The sequence below is a fragment of the Sorex araneus genome, chromosome 5, assembly GCF_027595985.1.
Source record: "Sorex araneus isolate mSorAra2 chromosome 5, mSorAra2.pri, whole genome shotgun sequence".
Classification (NCBI taxonomy): Eukaryota; Metazoa; Chordata; class Mammalia; order Eulipotyphla; family Soricidae; genus Sorex; species Sorex araneus.
In genome coordinates, this window is record NC_073306.1 from 212371907 (window position 1) to 212396559 (window position 24653).

A 24653-nucleotide genomic window follows, 5' to 3' on the forward strand; every position below is an offset into this window, starting at 1 on the left:
GTGCTTCTGCTCTGCAAGGCCTCAAGGCAGAGCTTAAAATCACGCTACTTGTTGTGCCCTGAGTATAAAGTTTCTGGAAATCAATCCTGGGATCAAATTCTCCTGCCAGGATCTGGGAAAGTGTAATAGTTTGTCCGCGTGTAAGCAGATGCATTCTGAACCCCTAACCAGTTCTTCATGTGCTTTCTTACTTTCAATTTGAATATTTGAATTTTTAAAAATCAAGAGCTGACGCATATGCTGCCCCAGCCCATGTGCTGCCTGTGCCCACGTGGCCGAGCACATGTGTGGCCCGCATCTCCCCTCTTGAGCTGTGTACTTTCATGCTTCCGTGTCGAAGGCTGAGATGTGTGGAGGGGGGCTCTCTCCGCCCTTGAAGAAACCGACATTCTCTCTTGAGCGCGTTACTCTCTCTTTCACCCTCCACATCTAAAACCCTCCAAATAAAACCTGTTTTACTTAAACATAAAATTAAGAACCATATAAGTGCTATAAACACTTCTAAAATTATTTATTTAATAAATATATTAGGTTGTTAGAAAAATACTTTAAATGTAGAATACAAAACTCAGTACATCTGGCTTAGTGACTGAACTTTTATGAAAGCGGTCATGCTTCATTTTAGCTAGCATTCTAAGTCTTTCTTGGGCCCTACCAAAGTTTAAAATTCACCAGGAGAAGAAAATGGATATTTAGTCTGTTACTTAGGCTATCACATTAACAAGCTACTTTTATTGATCAAGCAAGTTATGATATACCTTTTATTTTATGAAAAATACTGCATCCTGGTGTAACTAAAATATTGTTATTATATTCTGCGATAGTATATAATATAACTTTGGGAAATATTTCTTTTGCCTGTGTGCTCTGCAAAATGCAATTTCCCCCATTACATTAATAAAATTAATGAATTTACAGCTGGATGTAATAAGATAGGCTAATAGAAATCTCTAAATGGAAGATGAAGGCATACATACCTACATATATAATATTTGTGCTTTTTTACATGCGAATTATTATATTTAAATAAATACCAATTTGTAGTGAATATGTGTTTGTGTTTGTATGCCTATCTTTCTGTTCTTTCTATCTGTACATATCTATGGTTTGAATAATGTATATGAAGGAGTGCTTCTTGGTTAAATGCTGAGTTACAAAGGTTATGTTCAAAATGTTTCTGCTGCCTGGCTAAGTACCTTGATATAGATTTTCCTTTTAGTTTTTTTTTTTTCCTGGCCTTTTCCTCTATCATTCATAAATCTCTATTGGTGGTTTGGAATGCATATTAAAGATAAGAAAATAAGATCCTTTCCTTCAGGTAACTCATGAGATGAGGTGATGTAAAAATACAGTCAATTTGTAAAATTTAACTGCAATACATTATAGCAAATAATGTGAACTGGAAAGGAAAGGAAATGCATCTTCCTTTCCCATTTTATGGAAAGGCATTTATCAGAGAGCATGTTCGACGAGACTGGAGTGGTTTCTGGAGGACTGGATTAGTAAATTATTCTGCGCCATCACGCTACTTGGTGAACACAAAGATGTGAAGGAGCAGGGGTATGAATCACGCAGTAGGACACACCTGTCGTATGTAAGTCTGTGTGTGAGCCAGGGGATTGCACAGACCAGGAGCATGACTGCATGTAACTCACTGGTCCCTGATCAAGTCTTAAAAGTGAACCTGGTCTCCTTGAATCAACCTGGTATACAGATATAGAGAAATTAAATCATAAAAATAGTAACAAAACCTTCTTCCTTGTGGTTCATAGCCCAACAGACAAGATGAGATAGTATAGCAAGAATACATGAAACAAGTAAATATGATCATGAAGAGCTGAATTCCGGACAATCATTTTACTTTTCCTCTGTAACTTTCAACACACCATAATCTGAATCTTGTGGATGATTAACAAGCTGTTCTGATTTTTAAAATATTTTAAAAACTTTTCTGAGTGACAAGTTAGCACGGTGACTTTCTTACTTCTCATATAGATGCAGTCATGAAGGACAGGAGTAATAATATTGGCAAATTTGCTAGATATATCTTCACATTAGGAATAATGTTTAAAAGCTTCTTATTATAGGAATCCAGTTATCAGTTTGAGCATAACAGTGATTTACAAGTAGTATTGTAGGAAATGTTTTTTTTAATCAATGATTTCCTTTATCACTGTCACTGTCACTGTCATCCGGTTGTTCATCGATTTGCTCCAGCAGGCACCAGTAACGTCTCCATCTTGAGACTTCTTGTTACTGTTTTTGGCATATCGAATACACCACGGGTAGCTTGCCAGGCTCTGCCGTGCAGGCGAGATACTCTTGGTAGCTTGCCTGGCTCTCCGAGAGGGACAAAGTATTCAAACCCAGGTTGGCCGAGTGCAAGGCGAACGCCCTACCACTGTGCTAACACTCCAGCCCCAATTTCCTTATAGTACTTAATTTTAATATTTTATATTTTATATGGTTATAGAGAAAATCAGTTACAGATTTTGACATATGTATTATTTTATATTTTTGATTAAATAAATTATTTCCAATTATTTGAGGACATGACCACATTCTTACCTGCACCTTAATATGTACTTTGTGCCTAGCATATTACTAGCACATCAGTATCACATTAGTCCAGAGTCAGAAATTGTGTTATCATGTCTAGGAGTCAGATAGATACGTCACGGTGATGGGTATAAGAAAAACCTGGTGTCCAGTGGTACCTAGAGATACTACGAGTAGAAAAATGTGCCCGTCCTTTATAATTGTTATAAACACACACAACCCACATTCATATAAGAAACATAAATAGTCTTTCCTATTTCTGGCCAATTAATGAATTATTTGTCCGGGAAATCAGAGAGGCACGTACAAAGCTCCTGAACAGTGAAACAAGTGAGATATATAAAAAACCCAGACTAAGATGCTGTCAAAATCTCACTCTAGGGAGACAGGGACTGGGAAATTTCTGCTTTGGGGTGGACTGAATTATTGTTTCCTACTTGGAACAACAGTCTTCTTAAAAACTGAGTTTCACTATTTTTTTTGTCATTACTGACTTGTTTGTGTGTGTTCAGGCCTTATCCTGGCTCTGTGCATGGGGACCCCTTCCGGGAATGGGGGGCCTCAGAACTGGGGGCGCTGGGGATCAAACCCCTGTGAGCTGTGTGGAGGGTAAGCACCTCACCCACTGGGCTCTCATTCCGGCCCTCAGAGGGAACCTTCCTGTTGTTCAGTCATGTCTTTCTTCACCCACATTATTAGAACTTTATGACAAGCAGACAGTTGCACTAGAGAAAGGAAAAGCAAGCTGAGATACATGAATCAGCTCAGTGTTATACATCCGGGGATGGACGAGGAAAAGACGGATCCTACAACTCTGCCTCAGACCACACATTCCTCTCTCAGGCGCTTGTAGATTATAACCAAGTTTATCAACCATTGGGCTGCAAAGAAACTTTCAACTCATGTTTATTTTATTTTTTTTATTTATTTATTTTTTTGCTTTTTGGGTCACACCCGGCGATGCACAGGGGTTACTCCTGGCTTTACACTCAGGAATCACCCTTGGCGGTGCTCAGGAGACCATATGGGATGCTGGGAATCGAACCCGGGTCGGCCGCGTGCAAGGCAAACGTCCTACCCGCTGTGCTATCGCTCCAGCCCCAATCAACTCATGTTTAAAAGGTAAACCAAACTCAGGCCACTGTGTCCCTGTGCTTTTCCAAAATAGCTTAGCCTCGGCGATTTGTCTGCAACAGAAACGCATTTCCCACAATTCTCAGTTTGGACAAGTCTAAGATCAAGGCACTGGTCGATTCAGTGTTAGATCGCAGACTGTTAGCCACTGTGTTTATTACTTAAAATTATTTTTGAGCCGAAGGGAAACATCCAACAAAGAAGGGCTCTACCAGCAAAACTCCTAAGCAATTGTGTAATGCTAATAGAGAGCTGTAACTGCAACAGGGCCAGCCACAAAGCTATTTCGGAGTTAATTGAAAAGTAGGAAATCCAAGGAACTCGGGATGGTTAGGCTTTCTGCTTTGTTCTCCTTCCAGTCGCGCTCTCTCGCATGGTTATATTCGGGAACCCATTGCTCACGTGGTCCCTTAGCAACATTTTTATTTTCTATTCCTTATTTCATTGCTCTCTCTTTGGTAGAATTTAGCAGGAGGGATTTAGTAGAAGGAGAACCAGACTGTTGGGGATCACAAAAGGATGCTTTGGGTGGCAATCAATAAGGAGCTTTCTGGTCTTAGGGCAATTATTAGCCAGGGCTGGGTGACATGCTGGGTTGGTGATTGCCTGTGTTGGAGACCCAGAGGACCCAAACTGAAGGTGCCATGAGAGAAGCAACTGACAGGATTACTAACTGAGGCACCCCTGAGATCATCTAACTTGGATTGTTAAACTTGCTCTGTAGTTACTTAAACTGTAAAGAGAAAAATGCCTTAAACTTGAGTATTTGATTGGTATCACTTGTATCACTTCACTTGTCATCCTGTTGATCTTCGATTTGCTTGAGCGGGCGCCAGTAACGTCTCCATTTGTCCCTGTCGCGTGCTAGTGCAGCCCAATGATATCTGCTCGCTCCAGGAACAGGAAGAGCCTCAAATCGTTCATTCAGGGATTTGTCAAAGAAATTTGACCATCTAGTTGGTGGGCGGCCACGAGGTCTTCTGATGTCCTGTGGAATCCAGTTGGTAACAGCTCTAGTCCAGCGGTCGTCTCTGAATCACATTACATGTCCGGCCCATCTGATTTTTGATGCCTTGGCAAACAAGACAGCATCCCTGATTTTTGGCCGTCGACAGAGGTCAGAACTCTGGATTCCTTTTCTCACTTGAGTGAGACATGATATTCCTAGCATAACTCTTTGGATTCCTCTTTGGGAGACCTGAATAGCGTTCTCATCCTGGCCGAATCTAAATGCTGGACAAGGGAGTCTCCTGGTGCACAGTTCCACAATGAAATTGACCACATCATATTCAATCAAAGGTTTTTGCCTGACTTGATTGGTATCAAGAAAATATTGGAGAATTTCAGTGTGAACTTATGAAAAGTTTCTCAGTGTTGCCATTATTAATATTTGGACAAGACCATTCCTTGTTGACTGGGACTGACTTATAACCTCTACAGGCCTTGCACGCCTTGTATAATAATGAACAAACAGCTGCATTTTATGCTAGGAGGATTTTTCCTTGATGAGAACCACTATCAAATGAAAAATGTTACCTGACTCAACATGCTCATACATACATGACTTTCTGGGAAGGCTCTACACCACAAAAATATGAGTAACTTTCTGTATGTAGCTGAGGGAGTAAATTTTGTTGTGAAAGACTCTAATTGGGCTGAAGAGATAGTTCAGGTTCTTGCCTTGCATGTGTTTAATCCTGGTTCTACCTTCAGCAAGTCAGAGTGTCACCTGAGCAGGCCAAGAGTAATCCTAGAGCACAGACATAGAAGTGAGTATCACTAGGTGTTACCCCCCTACATCAAAATTTAGAATAAGTCTCAGAAAACCTTGGATTCTTCTCTATGTTATTATTAAGATCTATTTATGGAATCTGGTTATTACATATCAGCTGTTGGAGATATTGTTCCCAGTGTTGGTACATGAAGGTGAGAACATGGCCAGCAGTCCCCTCTCTAAGGAAAGGGAAAATATCACTGCACCTCTATTCCAGTATTTTAGGCATACACGCCTTGCCTGAATTATTGGTTTAGGTTTTTATGGGTCCAAGTTTCTATAGGAACTATTTCTGACTAGATTCTTATAATGTGTTGTTTATGCACTACTAAAATTTCTTTTTGCCTGATTAAAATCACAGTTGACAGCTATATATCTGTCACTTTAGCTTTTTCCTGCATTTAGAAATTTATTGCTATATTCATTTGTCTGATATAAAACTCAAGGAGATAGATTCATTGATATGTTTCTTCATCCTAGGGATCATAAAGACAACAAAAGTAATGTTTGAAAATGACTAACTTTATTACTATAAATCAGAGTATATTTAAGCAGCATGATATAACTGAGGACTAAGATATAGTCCAAACTTCTAATATGCATATTTTCATTTGGGAATTAATGAATATCCAGTCAAGCTAACACAATGAGCATTTACACTGGATTTATTTTTTATTCTTGAATATCTACATTCTGTGGAGTTTTTCATGTATACTATACCTATGGGGCCCAGATTTCTGATATTATTTTTTCTTTCTAGATCTTTATTCTATGTTTTTCACCTTCTATTAAAAATGAGTCTATAAAATCTTTGTACAAATATGTAGCAAATTTAAATAAAATGTAATTCAAATATTATTCTTGCAGGTTTTTATCACATGCCTTTCCTTTTCTTCCAGGGTTACAGTTAGGGATGCATCATTTTATAAAATAAGCATATGCAATTTTAACTTTCATAATTTTGATAGGCCAAAGTTATTCTTGTGAAACACATTGAAGAAAAGAAGAAGACCACAACTTTCATTCAGATCTTTACTTCTTTCATGATAAAAGTCTCTTTTATATTTATCTATTTAAAAATATTTTCAGTGAAGCAAGATAGTTTCCATCCAATGCAATTTATTTAGAAAGACGTGAAGGAAGAAAGAGGACTCACATGCTTGAGAGAACATGGGCTTTTTCAGAGTAGAAACAGCCAGGACAGACAAAGAGGCAAGAGAGAGCCCACCACAGACGATGAAGGACCGTGGGAGAATCCAGCTCAACTCAGCAAACAAAACAGGAGCACAGAAGGTTCAGTTGGCAACCAATGGCTTAGTAAATCCTCAAACAAAGACTTAATGGCCCCTGGGGGAGATACAACAATTTTCACAAATTTTCTATTACTGCAGTATTTTTGCTAATTACTCTAGCCATTTGGTTGGAATGAGCGATATAAAACAGGCTATTGTGTGTTTGCTAAAGAGGCAGCTTGGGGGTGGGTGGTCGGGAAAATGCAGACAGGGGTAGGAAGCTCGCTCAGGCGGGGGGGGGGGGGGGGGGGGGGGGGTGTCTGGTGTTGGAACCTGAAAGCCCATCACAGCTGTGTGATGAACAACCTTGTAAACCACTGTGCTTAAAGTGAAAAACTAAACAACTTCTGATAGAAACAAAGAAAGCGTCGTGTAGGTGACGACCTCTAGTGTACTCCGCGGGGACGGGAACCCTCTGCAGGCACCAGCTGCCGGTGGGGAAGGACCAGGCAGAGGAGGAGAGGGGGAGGGAGAGTTAGCAGGGGTGGTCTCGCCCATCTGTGGGATAGAAGATTATACAGCGTGGTCATGCCCTCAGGTACTGGAGCTGAAGGGAGGAGAACGGGTCCTTAGTAGGAAGACCCCGCTGCAGGGGTGGAGGGAGGTCAGGGAAGAGCCAACTCTGGCAGTGAGAGAGGCAAGTGGTGACTCTGAGCACTGGGTGCGAAGGGGGTACAGTGGCGTGCGTGGTACCGTGTCGGTAACGCTGCTGTAAACCACTAAAGGGGGAAACAGGGCTTGCCAGAGAGGCAGGCGGGCGGGCAGGAGGGAAGCAGGGGTTGTTGGTGGAGGGAACTGGACACCGGAGAAGGGGTTTGTTCTTGAGCATTGGACCCCAGAACTCAATCATTAATAGTTTTTTTTAACTTTGTAGTTCACGGAGATTCAATACACTGTAGCACTGTCACCTCGTTTTTCATCAATTTGCTAGAGTGGGCACCAGTAACGTCTCCATTGTGAGACTTGTTGTTACTGTTTTTGGCATATCGAATACGCCACGGGGAGCTTGCCAGGCTCTGCCGCGCTGGCCGGATACTCTCGGTAGCTTGCTGGGCTCTCTGAGAGGGGCGGAGGAATCTAACCCGCCTCAGCCACGTGCAAAACAAACGCCCAACTTGCTGTGTATTGCTCCAGCCCATTCAATACATTATTCACATATAAAAGAAAGTTATAGTGGAATATTTTACAACAGGTTTGGATCTGAAATGTTGTAGGTCTGTGCTAACTTATGAATGCTCTTAGCGTGCTTTGTCAACAAGTTCACATGCTTTTGCTTGTTTATTTTGTTTGGGGTCAACCCTGTGGCCCTCAGGAGTGTGTCCTGCAGGTAGCAGGGGAATTACATGGAACCGTGTGCTCGGTCCAACCAAACACCTTGGTGGAAGCAAGACAATAGCACTGAATCTCAGACCCCATTCCAGATTATTTTCAAATTTATAGACTTACAGTGCTGTGAAATTAAAATCACTGCAAACTGAGGAACCTGTCCATTCAACAATCAAAATGCATATTGAACAACTAAATATGAATATATGATATCCTCAGATCCACTCTGATGAGTACAAGAGCCGACTATTGCCTAGACTTTATCATTTTCTGAAACTTTGTGTGCTATGCTGTACAGTACATTACTTCTCCACTGATAGTTTATTAGAGATTTGAATTTATGATAATGTGCAACTTTAAATGTAACCACTGTGTGTACACCTGATACCTGACACGTACATGTGTTTTGTGTTGTCTTATTTGAAACACTTTTATCTCACGTTGATTCCTTTTTAACAAGTCACTGAATCATTTTAAAAGTTCATTTTTACCTAAGCTGGAGAGATAATAGAGCAGGTAGGGCACTTGCCTTGGAAGCAGCCACCTGGTTTCTCTCTGAAACTGCCCACTTGGTCCCCAGGTGCAGGGCCAGGAAAAACTCCCAAGCATCACTGGGTTTAGCCCCCCCACCCCCCCCAAAATTGGTCATGTTATTTTGGTCTTCATAGACTTTAATTGATCTTTATTTGATTTACATTTTCAAGCTCCTCAAACCTGAGCCAAAGATACCAGATTACAAGAACGGTATTATCTTATTTCATCTCTGTGTGAATATTCTCTTCTGCCTTAGCTAGAAACTGTAATAGTTCTCAGAAATGACTTCTTAAAGAGCTACTCCCTATTCATAATGCCAAGAATATCTTTCTGACTTTTTATTATTTCAAATCATATTCATTCTGGAAAATTCAGTTGATATTATAACTCTGAGGCATTTGCTTCCTTTCCACAAATCTGCAATCCTTTACTTTTGTTTTCCTTTCTACTCTTTACAAATGGCTCTTGAGCACTTATTTTATACTAGGCATTAAGCTACCTTTAGGAAAACAGCAGTGAACATTTTGAGCAATTGTCAACCACAGAGTCAGGATCCAAGCAGGGCCAGAGATGTAGCCAACACTCTGCTATGGCTTCTGGACCAGGACGATAGAACATGGGTAGGACACTTGCTTACATGTGGCGGACCCAGGTTTCATTCCTGGCAACCCAAGAATTGTGAAGTATCCATTAGCTTTAACAATTCAGAAGTCTCCAGGAGGGAAAAAACACAAATTAAAATTGAATGAAAGGAGGATAACAATTGAAGCATACAGTGAGAATAATACTTTGTTTTTTTTTTCAATTTTTACATATTTTATTTTCATAAAGTAGGTCACAATAGTTCATTACAGATGATACTCAAACACCAATCCCACCACCGAGCAAGCACCTCCCCACCACAATAAGAGGGAAGTGTGTGTATTTCACACTGGAGCTATTTAAGCCCGTAGATAAGAGAATTCAAGCAAGTATGTTAAAACCAAACAAATGTGTGGTCTAGAGTATAAGAGGTTCTTGGCTACAAATGCAACCACATGCTCCAGGACATTCTGTGCACTCTTTTCCGGGAGCTTTAATTTAAAAGTCTCTAGATTTTGGCCATTGATGAGATTACATAGCTTCTGGACCAGGGCAGTTGGTGGGTGTGACTGATAAGCTGCTAGAAAACTGGGGATCTGGGGGGAGGAGTCCCAGTCCCAATCCCAGCAGGCTTAGAGATCTCAGTCATGGGGAGGACAATTATTTGGCAAACTATTTCCTTCCTAAGAATTTTATATATATATATATATATATATATGTGTGTGTGTATGTATATTGTATATACATACATATATATTTATAACTGTTACATTTTACCAAACTTCTTACTCACTTCAGATTTTTGTTATTATTCAGTGACTATTGTTATTTTCTAAATGATTTAGTTCTTGGTGGAAAATAAAATTTCTTTAGATAGGTTTGTTTTGAGCTTTTTAAACTCTTATTGTATTTATACTAAAAATATATTTTCCTACACAAATAAATACCATGTATGAAAGAATACATGGTAAAGTCAAAAAGAAGCAAGGAAAGCAAGAAAGAGTAACATGTGTACGTGCATGTGCCTGTGTGTGTGTGCATGTGTGAGTGTGTGTCTGTACGTGCACCCTACGTGTGCATGAGTTCACCTCTGTGTAAGCTCTGTGCACCTGTATGTGCCTGCATGCACATGCACTTTAACTTTTAGCTACTAATTTGTAAGTTTAACATTTCGATACTTTCCTGTAATGACTATAAGAAATACTGTATTCAAAACCGCATATACACAATTATTGAGTGGGTCTTGGTAAGACAGTCTCAGCTACGCTGGTGTCTGCCACTTTGCTTTGGTGTTGGAATAAAAACTACCATTTCTCTGGCCAGAACAGAGGCTCTCCTCAGCCTTCTACTTTCACATCTGATGCTTCCAGTCCTGGATCTATCGACATGAGAGAGTGTCTCCTTCAGGGTCGGAGTTACTCCTTCGCTCCTAGATTACTTCAATCAGTAATCCACATAAATCTTCTAGAACCAACATCCGATTTTTATGATCCCTTCCGTAAGGAGAGTTTATCTTACCAGAGCACAGCTTTAAAAAGACTGTGCATATATGTCTGGGCACAAGACTTGATCATCTCTTAAACTAACCTCTTAAACTTCATTTCTCACATCTCAATACCAGGAGTCTACATTTTTTTTTTAAACTTAGCAACTCTTTACCTCATAAATTTAACAGCTAGAACTCTATCTGTACATTTATGAATATCACTGACATACAGTAGTTGGAACACATCATTAAATATTCCATGTAAAACCTTTAGACTTGATTTTTCTATCAAATTTTATATCTTCACACTAAAATAAAAGTCAATCAGTTCTTCACACAACCCTTACACAGCACTCAGGAAATCTGGGATTAATTGTTGACTGGCACTAGTAGTTTTTGTAAGATACTTATTCACTGTAGTCAGTACCATAAAATCAAACAGTTGAAACTATTAACAGTTGTCTCCGCTGAATTTTGAAGTTTTTATTATGAAATAAATATGAACATAGTCATAAATTAACGGGAATAAATCTATAATAGAAATAAATAAAATGACAAAAATGACCTCAACAATGGAATCAAAAATTCTTTTGATTTAAAAATTTGCATATTTCATATCTTCCTTATATAGCCTATGAGTTGTTGACTTTTCTATTTAAAAATCAATTTTATTTCTTTTTCCAGGATGACTAACTTTAAAGCTGTAGTCCATCTGTTTTTCCTTTGTAACAGACTTTTTGAGGCCACTCTAAGTTTATAAAAAAATGCTTTTTCTTTGATAAAACAGCTTTTGTAAAGGAAAATAATCTTAGAATTTCTTTTTATAGAGATTGTAACACTCATAAACTCATCTTAAGTAGAAAAATATGGATGAATATTTGAAAAATTGCTATTATTACACAAGCCTCTTATCTTTAAAGCTAAACTCTACAGGGTGAAAGAATATATATTTGAAATTTCATACTTTTACAAATTGGCTCTAACATGTAGGTAATGGTATCATGATCATAACTTTCCAGCCTCAAATCCATTTCCTGGTTGTGCCTTATCTTATAAATCACTTTAAAATGTTCACTGATATTTTTCAAGTAGTCATCAAAGACTAAGTGTGATGTTTACTAATTGTCATTAGTATTTTCATTTATATTTGATCCTTAAATTTTCTTGAATGACACTTTGTCTCTCTTAAATTGTGCTTGTCACCAAAGAATATTATAGTCAAAGCTATTACACAATGACTAGAGACATAGAAATCACACTCTGAATTATCACCTTTTATTTCTCTAACCAAAAACTTTAGATCAAGTATCATAATTTACTGTAGCATTAATATTACTGTGTTATACTTACAATGCTAGTTTCCTACACCTGCAGGGTTGAAGTATATTTTTGATAATCTTTCGTTGTTCTGGGCATAACTGAATAAAATATTTAAATGAAAATAATGAAACATTATTCTGAAAGTGAATCAGAGAATTCTGGAAGGTGCTAAAACGATCTGGGATCTTTGGGTTAGTAGGTCTTTTACACCATAATAACTGTTTTTTTTTTTTTTTTTTTGGTGGGTTAAGGCGAAGAGAAGTGATGTGACTAATTGCTGATATCCAGCTGCCTTTTCTTAAATTAGCGTATACTAAACAAATCCAGAGTCACGAGGCCACGAGCATCTATTATACTTAAAGCACCTGACACAAGGGAAAGTTTTAATATCAACAAAACAACTACAGAAGGTTCTTATTTTCACCCAGCCATGCCCAGGGCTTACTCTTGGTTCTGCACCCAGGGGTCATTCCCATAGGGGTCAGAGACCATATGTGGTGCCAGAGATCAAATCCAGATTGGCTGCATGCAAGAAAGAGCTCTACCTGCTGAACTATCACCCCTGCCCACGTTATTTTTATACATAAAGAAACCACATGCGCAGCGTAGTATACAGTAGCTGAGATTCAAAGACCTCATACCTAAGTCAATTTGAGTACTACCATTGCTATGAAAAGCCTCCGTTTTTACTTTAAGATAGACGCAAGGCATAGAGAAACAATCTTAATGTGTATTTATAGAAGTGAATTAGAATGGTTTATGTGGAAACAATTTATAACATTTAAAGTACAACATAGAGATGTCATGCTTATATTTATTACAGCATCCCCAAATTATGTCCTTTTCAAAAGTGCATTTTATTTAAAGTGGTGTTGTTCTTCACCCTATCATATTATTAGTTTGATTTATTGATTTTATTAGTTTATAATATGATGGAGTTTTACAATTAAGTAGCACTGTAGCACTGTAGCACTGTCATCCTGTTGTTCATCATTTTGCTCATTCGAATACAATTAAGTACCTCTATCAATATATATATATTTTTTCTTCATTTAATGCATCAAACATTCCTAAATAATGGTTATCTTATGTTACACTGAGATAAAATAAAAAGGTAACTTTACAGTGTAAAATAGCTATATTTTATGTAAATTATTTTCTTGTGTTATCTCTAAATTCACTGCATCACTGAAATCCCATTGCTCATTGATTTGCTGGAGCAGGCACCAGTAACATCTTCATGTGAAACTTGTTGTTACTGTTTTTGGCATATTGAATACGTCACGGGTAGCTTGCCAGGCTCTGCCATGTATGTGAGAAACATTCTGTAGCTTTCCAGGCTCTCTAAGAGGGGCAGAGGAATCAAACGTGGGTCGACCACGTGCAAGGTAGATGGCCTATCCACTATGCTATCGCTCCAGTCCTTCTCTAAATTAAATAAATAATTGTTTACTTTATGGCTGAGCAGATCTTAACAGGTGAATTTTCTCAAAGACAAGTCATTTTAGCTAGGAATTTATCAGATTTATTTAAATAATTATATTAATATAATTAAATAAATAAAATTTATTTATTTAATTTTATTTATTTATATAATTAAATTATATTATAATTTATATAATTATATTTATATAATTAATTAGTACTGGACTGCAGTGATATCACAGCGGGTAGGGCATTTGCCCCTGCCCCTCTTGGAGAGCCCGACAAGCTACCGAGAGTATCTTGCCTGCACGGCAGAGCCTGGAAAGCTACCTATGGCATATTCGATATGCCAAAAACAGTAACAAGTATCACAACGACGACTTTACTGGTGTCCGCTCGAGCAAATCGGTGAAAAACAGGACCACAGTGCTACAGTGCTACAGTACTAATAAGTACAAAAACTGAGATGAAGAAATAATGGTCTAGTTTTAAAATAGATTACATATTATTATTATATCATATATGCACATATTTAATACAATATTCATTCGTTGCAAAATCACAATTGGAAAACACATTATTTAAATTAGTCATACAGAAGATTTTAAGACATTTTTTGATCTTTTAAGAAACTACTGTTAATTAAGAATGCTTCACCTAATATTATGTGCTAAGTATTTGGCATCTGGATTTCAAGGCAAATGATTCATTTTGCACACGTTACCATAGTCAACCACTACAATTATGTATCATTGTACTTGCTGTGCAAGAATATATATATGTATATGTATATATTCTGCTTATTTCTCTTAGGCAAATTTAGCTTAAGCTTTTATTTATTTTTTAATTTAGAAATCAAACCATCCTTTAGTATCAGTTACTCAAAACTCTACTTTTATCCCATTTCTTCTGAGACACTGATCATTTGTGCACATTGGTATTATAAGCAGTACTTACATGAAATTCTCATTGAAATCACATTCGAACTAAGAATTCTTTATACAGGGCAGGTTACAGTGCACAGACACCACACACACACACACACACACACACACACACACACACACACACACACATCCAGCTGATATTTTTTTCTAGCCCTGCCAAGTGCTGGACAGGAACCCACCAATGTACCAAGTAGTGAAAAATGCAAAGGACTCTTTGGTTTTAGTAATTCATGAGACTAACATTCTTCTATTTCATATATATGAGTAAAAAGTTCCTTTTTGAAGATTTTTCTTGAGCACTGAGTGAAGTATACTTAATTAAATCTTTTGAAATCTAGCTTTGTTAGTCTGCATGGGACAAAAGCTTAGATTTATAGCAGTGTACTTATGTGTTTCATTCTTTCATTGTGTCAGTTAGTGTCCAAAATTTACTAGTACAATGCTTGGTTTGTAAATACGTTAATAATATTAAAACATTTTTATAACTTTCCAGAAAACTATTTGCTTGGCATATAGTAAACATTAAATGTGTCAATTAAAATGTTACCTAATAGTAAAATTAAGATTAAAATATTGAATCATTGATGTAATTAATATAAAATAAGTCATAAAAGATTAGCAGCTTATGTCCATGGAGTTTCTTACTTGAGCAGTATTGTATTGATCAGTTTATTGATTCGATTTCAGGAGGCATGATAGTTTGGGGCATGATTCGGGGAGGCCATGAGCTGGGCCACACCAAGCGATGCCCAGTGCTCACTCCTGGCTCTGCATCTCAGGGGTCACTCCTGGTAGTGCCCAGGGGACCACATGTGGTGCCGGGGATTGAGCCTGGGTCAGCTACGTGCAATGCAAGAGCCCTACCCCCGCTGTACTAGTACTGATCCTCAGGACGGTACTTCTTAACAGGGCCTAATTTTGCCATTGCAGGGAACATTTGAAACTAAAGCTATTTTTAGTTGTCATAATTGGGTACAGGTGCTTCTGTCCTAGATGAGTAGGGAACGGAGTTGCTCATAAGTTTCCCATAACTCAGACATTACGCCCCCCCACTGTGTTAGATAGCATCCCCCCGCCTCCAGTAATAGTACCTCGGGTAGGAACCCCGCTCTGGAGAATGAGTTCTGATATTGAAATATTTGTGCCTGGAACCCTGAAGTACTTTTAATAAATAAATAAATAAATACATAAATAAATAAAACGCTTTTGCTTTTTCTTCTTTATAGGGACTGAAAGCAGTAATGCATGACATGTAGTACAGATTGTCATGATTTAAATATTCATTAAGTCTTAGTTGCTATTGTAGACAAAATGTTTTATCTATAACATTTTATTTATTAGTACTGTAGCACTGTCGTCCCATTGTTCATCAATTCTTTAGAGCAGGCACCAGTAACGTCTCCATTGTGAGACTTGTTACTGTTTTTGGCAAATCGAATACATCATGGGTAGCTTGCCAGGCTCTGCCTTGCACGCGGGATACTCTCGGTAGCTTGCCGGGCTCTCCAAGAGGAGCAGAGGAATCGAACCCGGGTCAACCGTGTGCAAGGCAAACGCCCTGCCTGATGTGTGATCACTCCAGTTCATTTTATTTATTATAAGTGTATATTTATTATATATAAAGTTTGAGAAGACAATTATTTGTTGGGCCAGAAAGATAAATACAGTGAGTAAGCTGCTTGCCTTGCAGGTGGCCATCTGAACTTGATACTCTGTATGACGTTTGACCCCTGAGCATAGCAGGAGGGATCTCTGAGCAAAGAGCCAGGGGTAAGCTCTGAGCAGAGCCATCTCATGTCCCAATCCCACACACGCAAAAAAGTTATTTGGTTTTCTTGTTATTATTCTAAAATTGTTCAAAATATCAAAGTAGTTTATAAATTGTTTACTGTCCTTAATTGTTAGTATAAAAATTGTTGTCATTTAGGTAACTTTTCTCCAAGTATAATATCAGATACTCTAGTAACTCATGCAGTCTTTTCAACCTGTAGAAATTTAACCATATGTATAGTTATGCATATAAATATATCTTTGACTGATGAGAAAATTGGAAACTTAGAATGGATGAGAAGATTGCCTCAGGAACTTACCCATGTACTATCTTCTTTCAATTACATAAAATTTTAGAAGCCTAGAAAAATTTCAAAACAATTTTCAGTTCAACACAAAAAGACATGAGCTTCCATCATGAAAATACATTTTCAGGATGATACTTAAATAAATACTACCAACTGAAAGAAGTGAATCTGAATTGACTCTGTATTGTATAATTTCAAATACATGACACCCTGAGCAAGAGAGCCAGAGGAAGCATTTATGCCTGGCATGGGGCCAGGGGTCGGGTGGGGTGGGTGGCGGTGGTAAGAGGCGGCGGTGAAAAATGTAAGCAGAGCATTTTATGGCACTGAAAGTATTCCATGTGCGTATAAAATGACAGGAACATGTTGTATGTTTCCAAACACACTGTGTAAACTATAAAGAAAACCGTGGATTTCGATGGGTAATAACATGTAGGATCAATGTAGGTTCATCTCTGGTTGTATAAAATTGTACTATTCTGTGAGTGAAGTTGATAACACAACCGATAATGCGTGTGTAGAAACAGGGGTGGAGAAGTCTCTTCTCCCACTTTTTTTTTTTTTTAATTCTAACAAAACCCTCTGAGAAAAAGCCTTTTAAAGTCATTGGGCCACTATTTGTTTGTTTGTTTGTTTGTTTTTTGCTTTTTGGGTCACACCTGGCGATGCACAAGGGGTTACTCCTGGCTCTGCACTCAGGAATTACCCCTGGCCGTGCTCAGGGGACCATCAGGGGACCATATGGGATGCTAGGATTTGAACCCGGGTCCGCCGCGTGCAAGGCAAACGCCCTACCCGCTGTGCTATCTCTCCAGCCCTGGGCCACTATTTGTAATAGTCGTACCGCTTGGAGGAAATCCAATCGCATGAAAAATTCTATTGATTATTTCTTACATATTGCTGCAAAGATAGACTTTGCATATAAATGTGAAGCAGGCACCGTAGTAGTAGAGTATCTGAGTATCTTTTCCAAACATCTTTTCCTTTCTGCTCCCTCCCCGCAGGCTACCTATCGAAGCCGAATTGCGAGCCAAAGCCTCAGCTCAAGGGACAGAAAGGCAACGCTTACTCCTACAGAGGACCGCTGTAGGCACGCGGCTGCTGACCAGGGGGGCCCCCTGCCCCCCAGGGCCTGGCCACTACCCGGCGTCTGTCTCAGCGGTGTCTTGAAGGACAAGGAGCTGGTGGACGTCCTCAAGCACCCGCGAGGGGCTCCTGAGACCCCGGGCATCACCCAGAACTCCTGGACCACTGGGCCACGCAACGCCCTCAAGTCCACGGCGAAGGCAGAGGAGTTCTCCCTGTTCCCAGAGAAGCCAAAGGACCACGCCACTGTTGCTGGACAGCCCTCCCCGTTCACCGGCAGGTTCGGCCAGCCGCCCCGGGGGCCCATCTCCCTGCACATGTACAGCAGGAAAAACGTCTTCCTCAACCACAGTGTACACACCGCCGAGCTGCAGGCCCTGGGCCAGCAGGACGGGTGATGGGTCCCTCGGGCCAGGATGAAGCCGGTCTGTGTCATGTGCATCCTCACACGTTAAAGGGTCATGTTTCTTCTCCTTATTTTTCTATTTGTAGTTGCGGACAAAGAAGTGGATACCTTTATTTTAGAATGAGGGTTCAAGCATGTAAAGGGAGTTAGATCGAATTGCCTTGGATATTTTATTATATATACACGCCTACATCTCTATACTAAAAATGGAGCCATCTTGCTGGTTTATATAGTCCATAGTTTATTTACTTTCTACAATTTTCAGTCACACATGTGCATTGGAATCGCATTCGTTATCAAATAGCACTCTGTTTGCTTCATGGTATTCCCGTGGAAATAGATGTGAGGGGTAGCAGACGAAGGGATTGTAAAGAATTTTAAATTGCATAGTTAATAGGGGGAGAGGATGGATTGAATATCTTATATTCGGTTGTATATTCATTTGGAGGATGAGTTTGTTTGAATGTGAACAAGAGAGAAATTTCTCTCTCTTTTACATATAGCCAAGCGTATCCTGTCATACTCTTGAAAGAGAAATGGCTGTCTTTCATCCTCTAATTTCCAGTTCACACTAGTTCACAAGGGATTTCAGACTGAGTAATTGCTAGCCAAATACAGAATGACAATGTGATCTTTGAAGAATTTTACTTTCGTTTTTCTGGAATTGGTATTGAAGTACCAGGATGTTGACAATGGGGTCATAATGTTAGTTTAATTTTGTCAAACCATCCAAGGGAAATAACATATTTCTCTCTTTAAGTCATGGCCATGGTATTATCAGCATACTGCTAAAAATGGGCAGATAGGATATTCTGAGAAAAATCTTCTTTTCTTTTCTTTTAAAAACACTTACTTTTAAGTCTACGTCCAACTTCACTTTAAATACATCAACCCACACCCATAGATGATGAATAGAGGAACAGAATGTCGATTTCTTGGTATCCCAGTACATAATATATCAATGATTCTGTAACCAAGATTTAGAGGAAGCAATATCATATATGTGATATTGTCCATATGATTTTAGCAGTAAATCGCTAATAGAAGTATTGAAAACTCATTTGATGGAAATACTTGTCTTTAACAAATATGGTCCAACATATTTTATGGCAAAATGTACATGAGATAGAACAATAGATATAAGTTAAAATGTCTTTATTAATAATGGAGCTGTACACTGTGATAAGAAAAAAAATAAGAACAGTAAAATCAGGCCTATGGTATTCTGATGAAAAGGCAAAAAGTAGTAACTTTATCCACAGTGGATATAGTCCATGCAAATTGAAATTGTCATCCTTGCTGTAACATCTGTTTCCCTTGCCTTCTCCACTAAATAGAACCCGTCTGCAAGTGCAAATAAAATGAATAAAGGGAAATGGAGAGGGCAGCTTTGGCGTGGCATCTGACTGACCTCCTTCAGTCAAAGCTATGTACAGATGCACCTCCTGATACAGCAACATTCTTAGCTCTGTGATTTGAGAAAAAGCCACCAGAGTACCCCCACCCGAACCCTTAGCTTTACCTCTTAAAATGGACAAATTTCAAACTTTGATTAGAATTGATAAAGAGTCTAATGAACTGGTAATTTTGTTTTTCCAAAGGAAGCTCCATGTGCATTAAGATGGATGTCAAATGTCTCCTTTCTTTATATATTTGTAATTTTGCCAAAAGAGAACAATACATGCTGAAATTTGCAGGGCTTAATGACACTGCTGTCCCGGGTTCCCACGATCCTTTGGGAGCTATAATATTCATGCTGATATACATTATGTACTGGGAAATAATTAAGAAATCATAAAAATAGAAAAGTCACCATTACTAATTGTGAAATTCAGCTTGATTTGTCCTGAAGGTTGGTATGTGTGGCTAGAGTACTTGAACTCTGTAAATAAATTAGCATGAGAATATTATCAAGGTTTTTCCCAGGATAAGGAAAAGCTATGTATCACAAAGAATGTTTTCGATTTGGGCTTTGGAGTTTATAGTTTTGTTTTCCTGATAGGCTTTTGAATTATACTTTGTAAAAAAATAATCTATTTAAGAAAATCTTTCAATTAATAGACATTTTAAGAGACATTTTGAACAGTGGTATTTTCTTGAGAAACCTTTTTTAAAGCTGAAACATTCAAAATGAAAACCTGGATTAAACAGTTCAATTTTAAAAGGAGGAGTATTTTTTGGAAATATCATCTTGAAACTGTTTTATATCAGTATTTTAAACATTGTTATAATATTATTTATAATACTAAGTGTAACTCAGGCCCGGAGAAAGTGTAAACCCACTCTGTTAATGTTTATCAATAACTGTAAAACAGGGGTTCTTTGGAAGCACCTCTTGTGTATTTATAATAACTAATAACAATGGCCTATGGGCATTCTTTCAGTGAATTGATTCCTTTGTACTAAAATCTCTAGTTTTCTAAGACAGTTCCACATATAAAAGAATGATTTATACATTTCTCCAAGGCAGTACATATCCAAAGACATAACACCGGGGGGAAAAGTGCTGGTTTTTCCGACGGAAACAGTGGTGTTTTTCTTTGTCTTTATTCCGTGCATGTATTATGTGTAGCTAAGCCTAAGTAACTCTGTAAAAAAGTTTCCGTTGCAAATTTTCTCTTCTGAATTTTCCACATGTTTTAAAGGACACTCACGAAGGAAACTCTGTTTCTACCTGAAATAAACTGTTCCCAATTTTGTAACTATTGGAACAGGTAACTGCATTTCTATGAACTCAATAATTTTTTTCAACTAATTTTATACGCTACCAGAGTCACAGGGAAACTCTGAATTATCTCACAAACTATTTTTTTGCTTCTTTGTAGCCCCTTAGACTTCCTGCAACTGCCATCAGAAACTGTAGCTGAAATGCAAAGGTCTGGATTTGCTGGTATAAATACACTCAGGGTAAGAACCTAGAGTCACACACCACCCAGTTATTTTTGTTCCTTTTTGATGGATACACAAATACAAAAGCAAACCTATAATCACTAGTAGGTTAGCATTCCAATACTTACCTATCAAAATAATTTAAGTATTGTCATGATCAATCCTAGTCTATGACTTAAGAAACATACATGTCGACTTGTATTTCCAGCGTTATTATTTTATGCGTCACTAAACTTTTAAAAATCACTTAATTCTAAACAAATTTCTCACTTTTTCTATAGATAAACACATACATTCTTTCTAACAAAGAGTAAGCCTTCCCCAAAGTGAGCTAAGAATTTTTTTAATCGGGGACAGAGTGGTACAGCCCGTAGGACACTTGCTTGCACACGGCCCGCTTGGGTTTGATCCCTGGAACCACATATGATCCCTGCAGCTCACCAGGAGTGATCCTGAGAATCACTTGATGTAGTCCAACCTCCTCCATCAAAAGAATTTTTTGAATCTTAAAAAAAACTTTAAATCTTGTATTTAAATCCCATATCCCCAAGATAAATGATCACAGTCCAATAGTCTCCCAGAAACCTTCTAAGCAAATTATCCACGAAAAATTAAAAGCAACTTATTGGATAATGAGTATTATTTCTCCACAGTCACTATTTATTTTCTTATTGTCAATAAGCCCTACCTAAGATATTACAGGGATAATTTTAAATACTGGTTCAATCTTAAATATGATAAATATAATTTAAACTTTTGACCCACATTTTCGTATTGACTCTTATGTCATTCTCTCTGAAGTAGGAAATACTTTAAAATTGGCCTTAGAACTCTCTTACGATATCTGTAAATCAACGTGAGAAAATAAAGGAGGTCACTGTAGACCACCACTTCCAATCATGTATGGACAGCATTGCCCATGAGCAAAAACATATTCACCCATGATGTATCTGTCTAAATTAGCAATGACTCATATTCATCCTACCAAGATTGCAACACGTTATGGAATTTGGCTCTACTTGAAATTATTGTCAGGTCTTTGAGGCACTGTAATTTGGGTGTTTTTATTCAAGAAATAGTTCAATCTCACATATATTCCTTGGCAACTTATTCCGCCTAAAATTAAACTCTTTGTTTCATTAATTTCCCCATGTACTGTATCATGCCATCTCTAGCACATATTCAAGTATATGACAGAAATGATAGAACATAAAAATTAGTTGGGATGTAACTATTTTAAAGCACTATAGTGAAAAAGCAAATTGCCAACTATCAACCACACTCATTAACAAACTTCTTTAACAATATACTTGAATATTACCAAGATTTAATTTTTTAAGTCTTAATGTTTTTTTTATTTTACCAGTTGTGGGAACCACAACCATACTCATAAGCTGCTTGCAATCATCTTTTGATTGCCAAGGCACCTCTGTAGTTCCAAAGAGTGCAACTGAAAAATTAAAAAAATCAATTACATACCTTTCCAACTGTTTTACCTCTAAAAGAGAACTTAAGAAGTCCACACTATCTATAACCTGAATTTCAACAGAAATTGTTGTACAATAAAACTATTAATCACCAAGGCTTTCTTCACTAGAAATGTAATGTAGAATGTGGCATCAAAAAATACAGAATCTTGAGAAGAAAGCATTTATTATTCAAGATGATCTCATATCCTTGCAAACAATTGGTAATAATGTTCAGAAATAATTTATGTATTTTTAAGATGGTCAATAATGTGTCTGATAAATTAAAGCACACATTAAATGAACCCACATTTGATGAAATAATTGATAAATTATTTCTTCCATTTATTGAAGATATTGATGTGAAGGAATTTTATATATTTTGTTGCCTTATACCCAGTTTTAGAATAACTTTTACAAAATTATCATAATTTTTACAAAATTATCATACATTTAGCTAAGTCAAAATAAAGCTTACAGTTTATTTGGAATTTCCTAAATATTTAGAATCAGTTAAAATTAAATGGGAAATACAATTAATTTCTCATAAGATTTAAAAGAAAATACTACCTGCTTTTTAGTTATTCATATATATACCTAAAAAACATCTGATGACATATAATACTACAATGGTTTATTTCTTCCAAACTTTTGTCTTCTAAACTCAAAGAAACTTTGAATATTTTGCTCAATCTTATTGTTAGGGAAGAAATTATTTCATGTATTCTATTATATATGGATTTTGTGTTATCAACACTTCAGGTAATGTTTTTCATTCTCCAAAACTAAAACTTATAAAGAGAAAAAATTGAAAATTTCCCTGAAAAAATGCAATTTTATTAATATGAATGCATAATATGATTTCTTTGTGACTCTTGATTTCTCAAGAAGGGCAGTGATTCAATTTAATGGGAATTTTATCATTTGACTGAATATTCTGAGAGAAGCTCAATAGACTTAAGCATGGCTATTAGAAAAATATGCATATTTCTTTGCGAATAAATTTTACAACTAAACATATGTTGCGTGGTACTTGATTTCATTCACTCTGACATTAAGTTCTTCCACAATTGTCCTGGTAACAGATTGATTTATTGCATGTACTCACAATGGGTGTAGGTCAATTCTAGTATCTTGCAGGTTGTGATCCTTAAAAGATGATCTCAGTCATTAGTTTAATCAGCCGTCAACACTTCTGTGTTTTTTTTTTTTTAATTGAATCACTGTGAGAGACACAGTTGCAAAGTTGTTCATGATTGGATTTCAGTCATTCGATGTCCCAACACCCGCCCCTCCACCTGGGCACATTTCCCAGCACCAGGGCGACCAATTCCCCGCTTGGTGCACCCCTACCCCACCCCGCCCACCCCAGCCTGCCTCTACAGTAGACACTTTTCTGCTCTTTCCCCTCCTTTACTTCTAGGCGCTGTGGCTTGAAAGACTTTCACTGAATGGGGATCATGCATTTCCCTTCTTCCCCTCTCAGCCTCCAGCTCCTGCCCAGCCTCGCCACTCCCTGCTAGCGCGGTCAGAGCGCCCCCTTCGCTGTCCGAGCTCGCGGTCAGCCCCTCAGTCCGATGTCCAGTAGTCAAGTCCAGTATCTCAGGCTCCTTTCGTGGAATACATCCCGCTCTCGTTTCACCCAATACATTTGCCGGATTTGCTCACACTGGGATATACTCATCTTGTCCCTTTTCTTAAACAACGGATCACAATTCAAATATACCCTGCGCTGTTTGGAGTGCATAATCCATGAAACCGTGACTACGAACTCGAATGCATTTTGTAAGAACAAGAAAGTAAAGGTTTTCTAAATTCTCTTTTGATTGAATTCCCAGATTTCTAAAATGGATGGAAGATAGAAGATCATGAACCAAAGCATTTGAAATAGTGTGTGTGTATGTATTTATGCATATACATATATATATTGTACCCAGTCACCCAAAAGAGAAAGCAAAACACTTAACATACTGTCGCTGTGCCTTAAAAGCATGCCCCAGCATTTTGCGCGAGGGTTATTCAGAGTTGCCTGAAGTCTCAGGAGTGCAGTGATAATGGTGTCCCTTGTTGTGTGCTTTTATAGAAAGTGATTCCTTAAAAGCTTTTAGTCTCAGAAGCTGGAGAGAGGACAGCAGTGAGGACTCTAGCTTGCCTTCACGCTGACTGGGCTCAGCCTCTAGCACAATCTGAGGTCCCGAGCCCAGCTGGCAGAGACCCCCAGCACAGAGCCCGTAGCAAGCCACCCAGTCTGCAAGCTTTTAATAAATAAAACCTTATTGTATATTTTATAATTTATATGTGATAGATTTATAACAAAATTTATAATACATAGTATCATTTATAATATTA

General features: G+C 37.9%; 1 protein-coding gene across 2 annotated transcripts in view; it reads left to right on the top strand.

Moving 5' to 3' along the window:
- Positions 1 to 23314, top strand: part of CCSER1 (coiled-coil serine rich protein 1) — a 912102-nt gene extending 888788 nt beyond the window's left edge. For both annotated transcript variants that reach the window (XM_055140485.1, XM_055140484.1), the window contains exon 12: positions 17462 to 23314. In XM_055140485.1, coding sequence (XP_054996460.1) covers positions 17462 to 17941 — 480 coding nt within the window. In that variant the 3' untranslated portion in view covers positions 17942 to 23314. The remainder of the gene's footprint in view (positions 1 to 17461) is intronic.
- The last annotated feature ends 1339 nt before the right edge of the window (positions 23315 to 24653 follow it).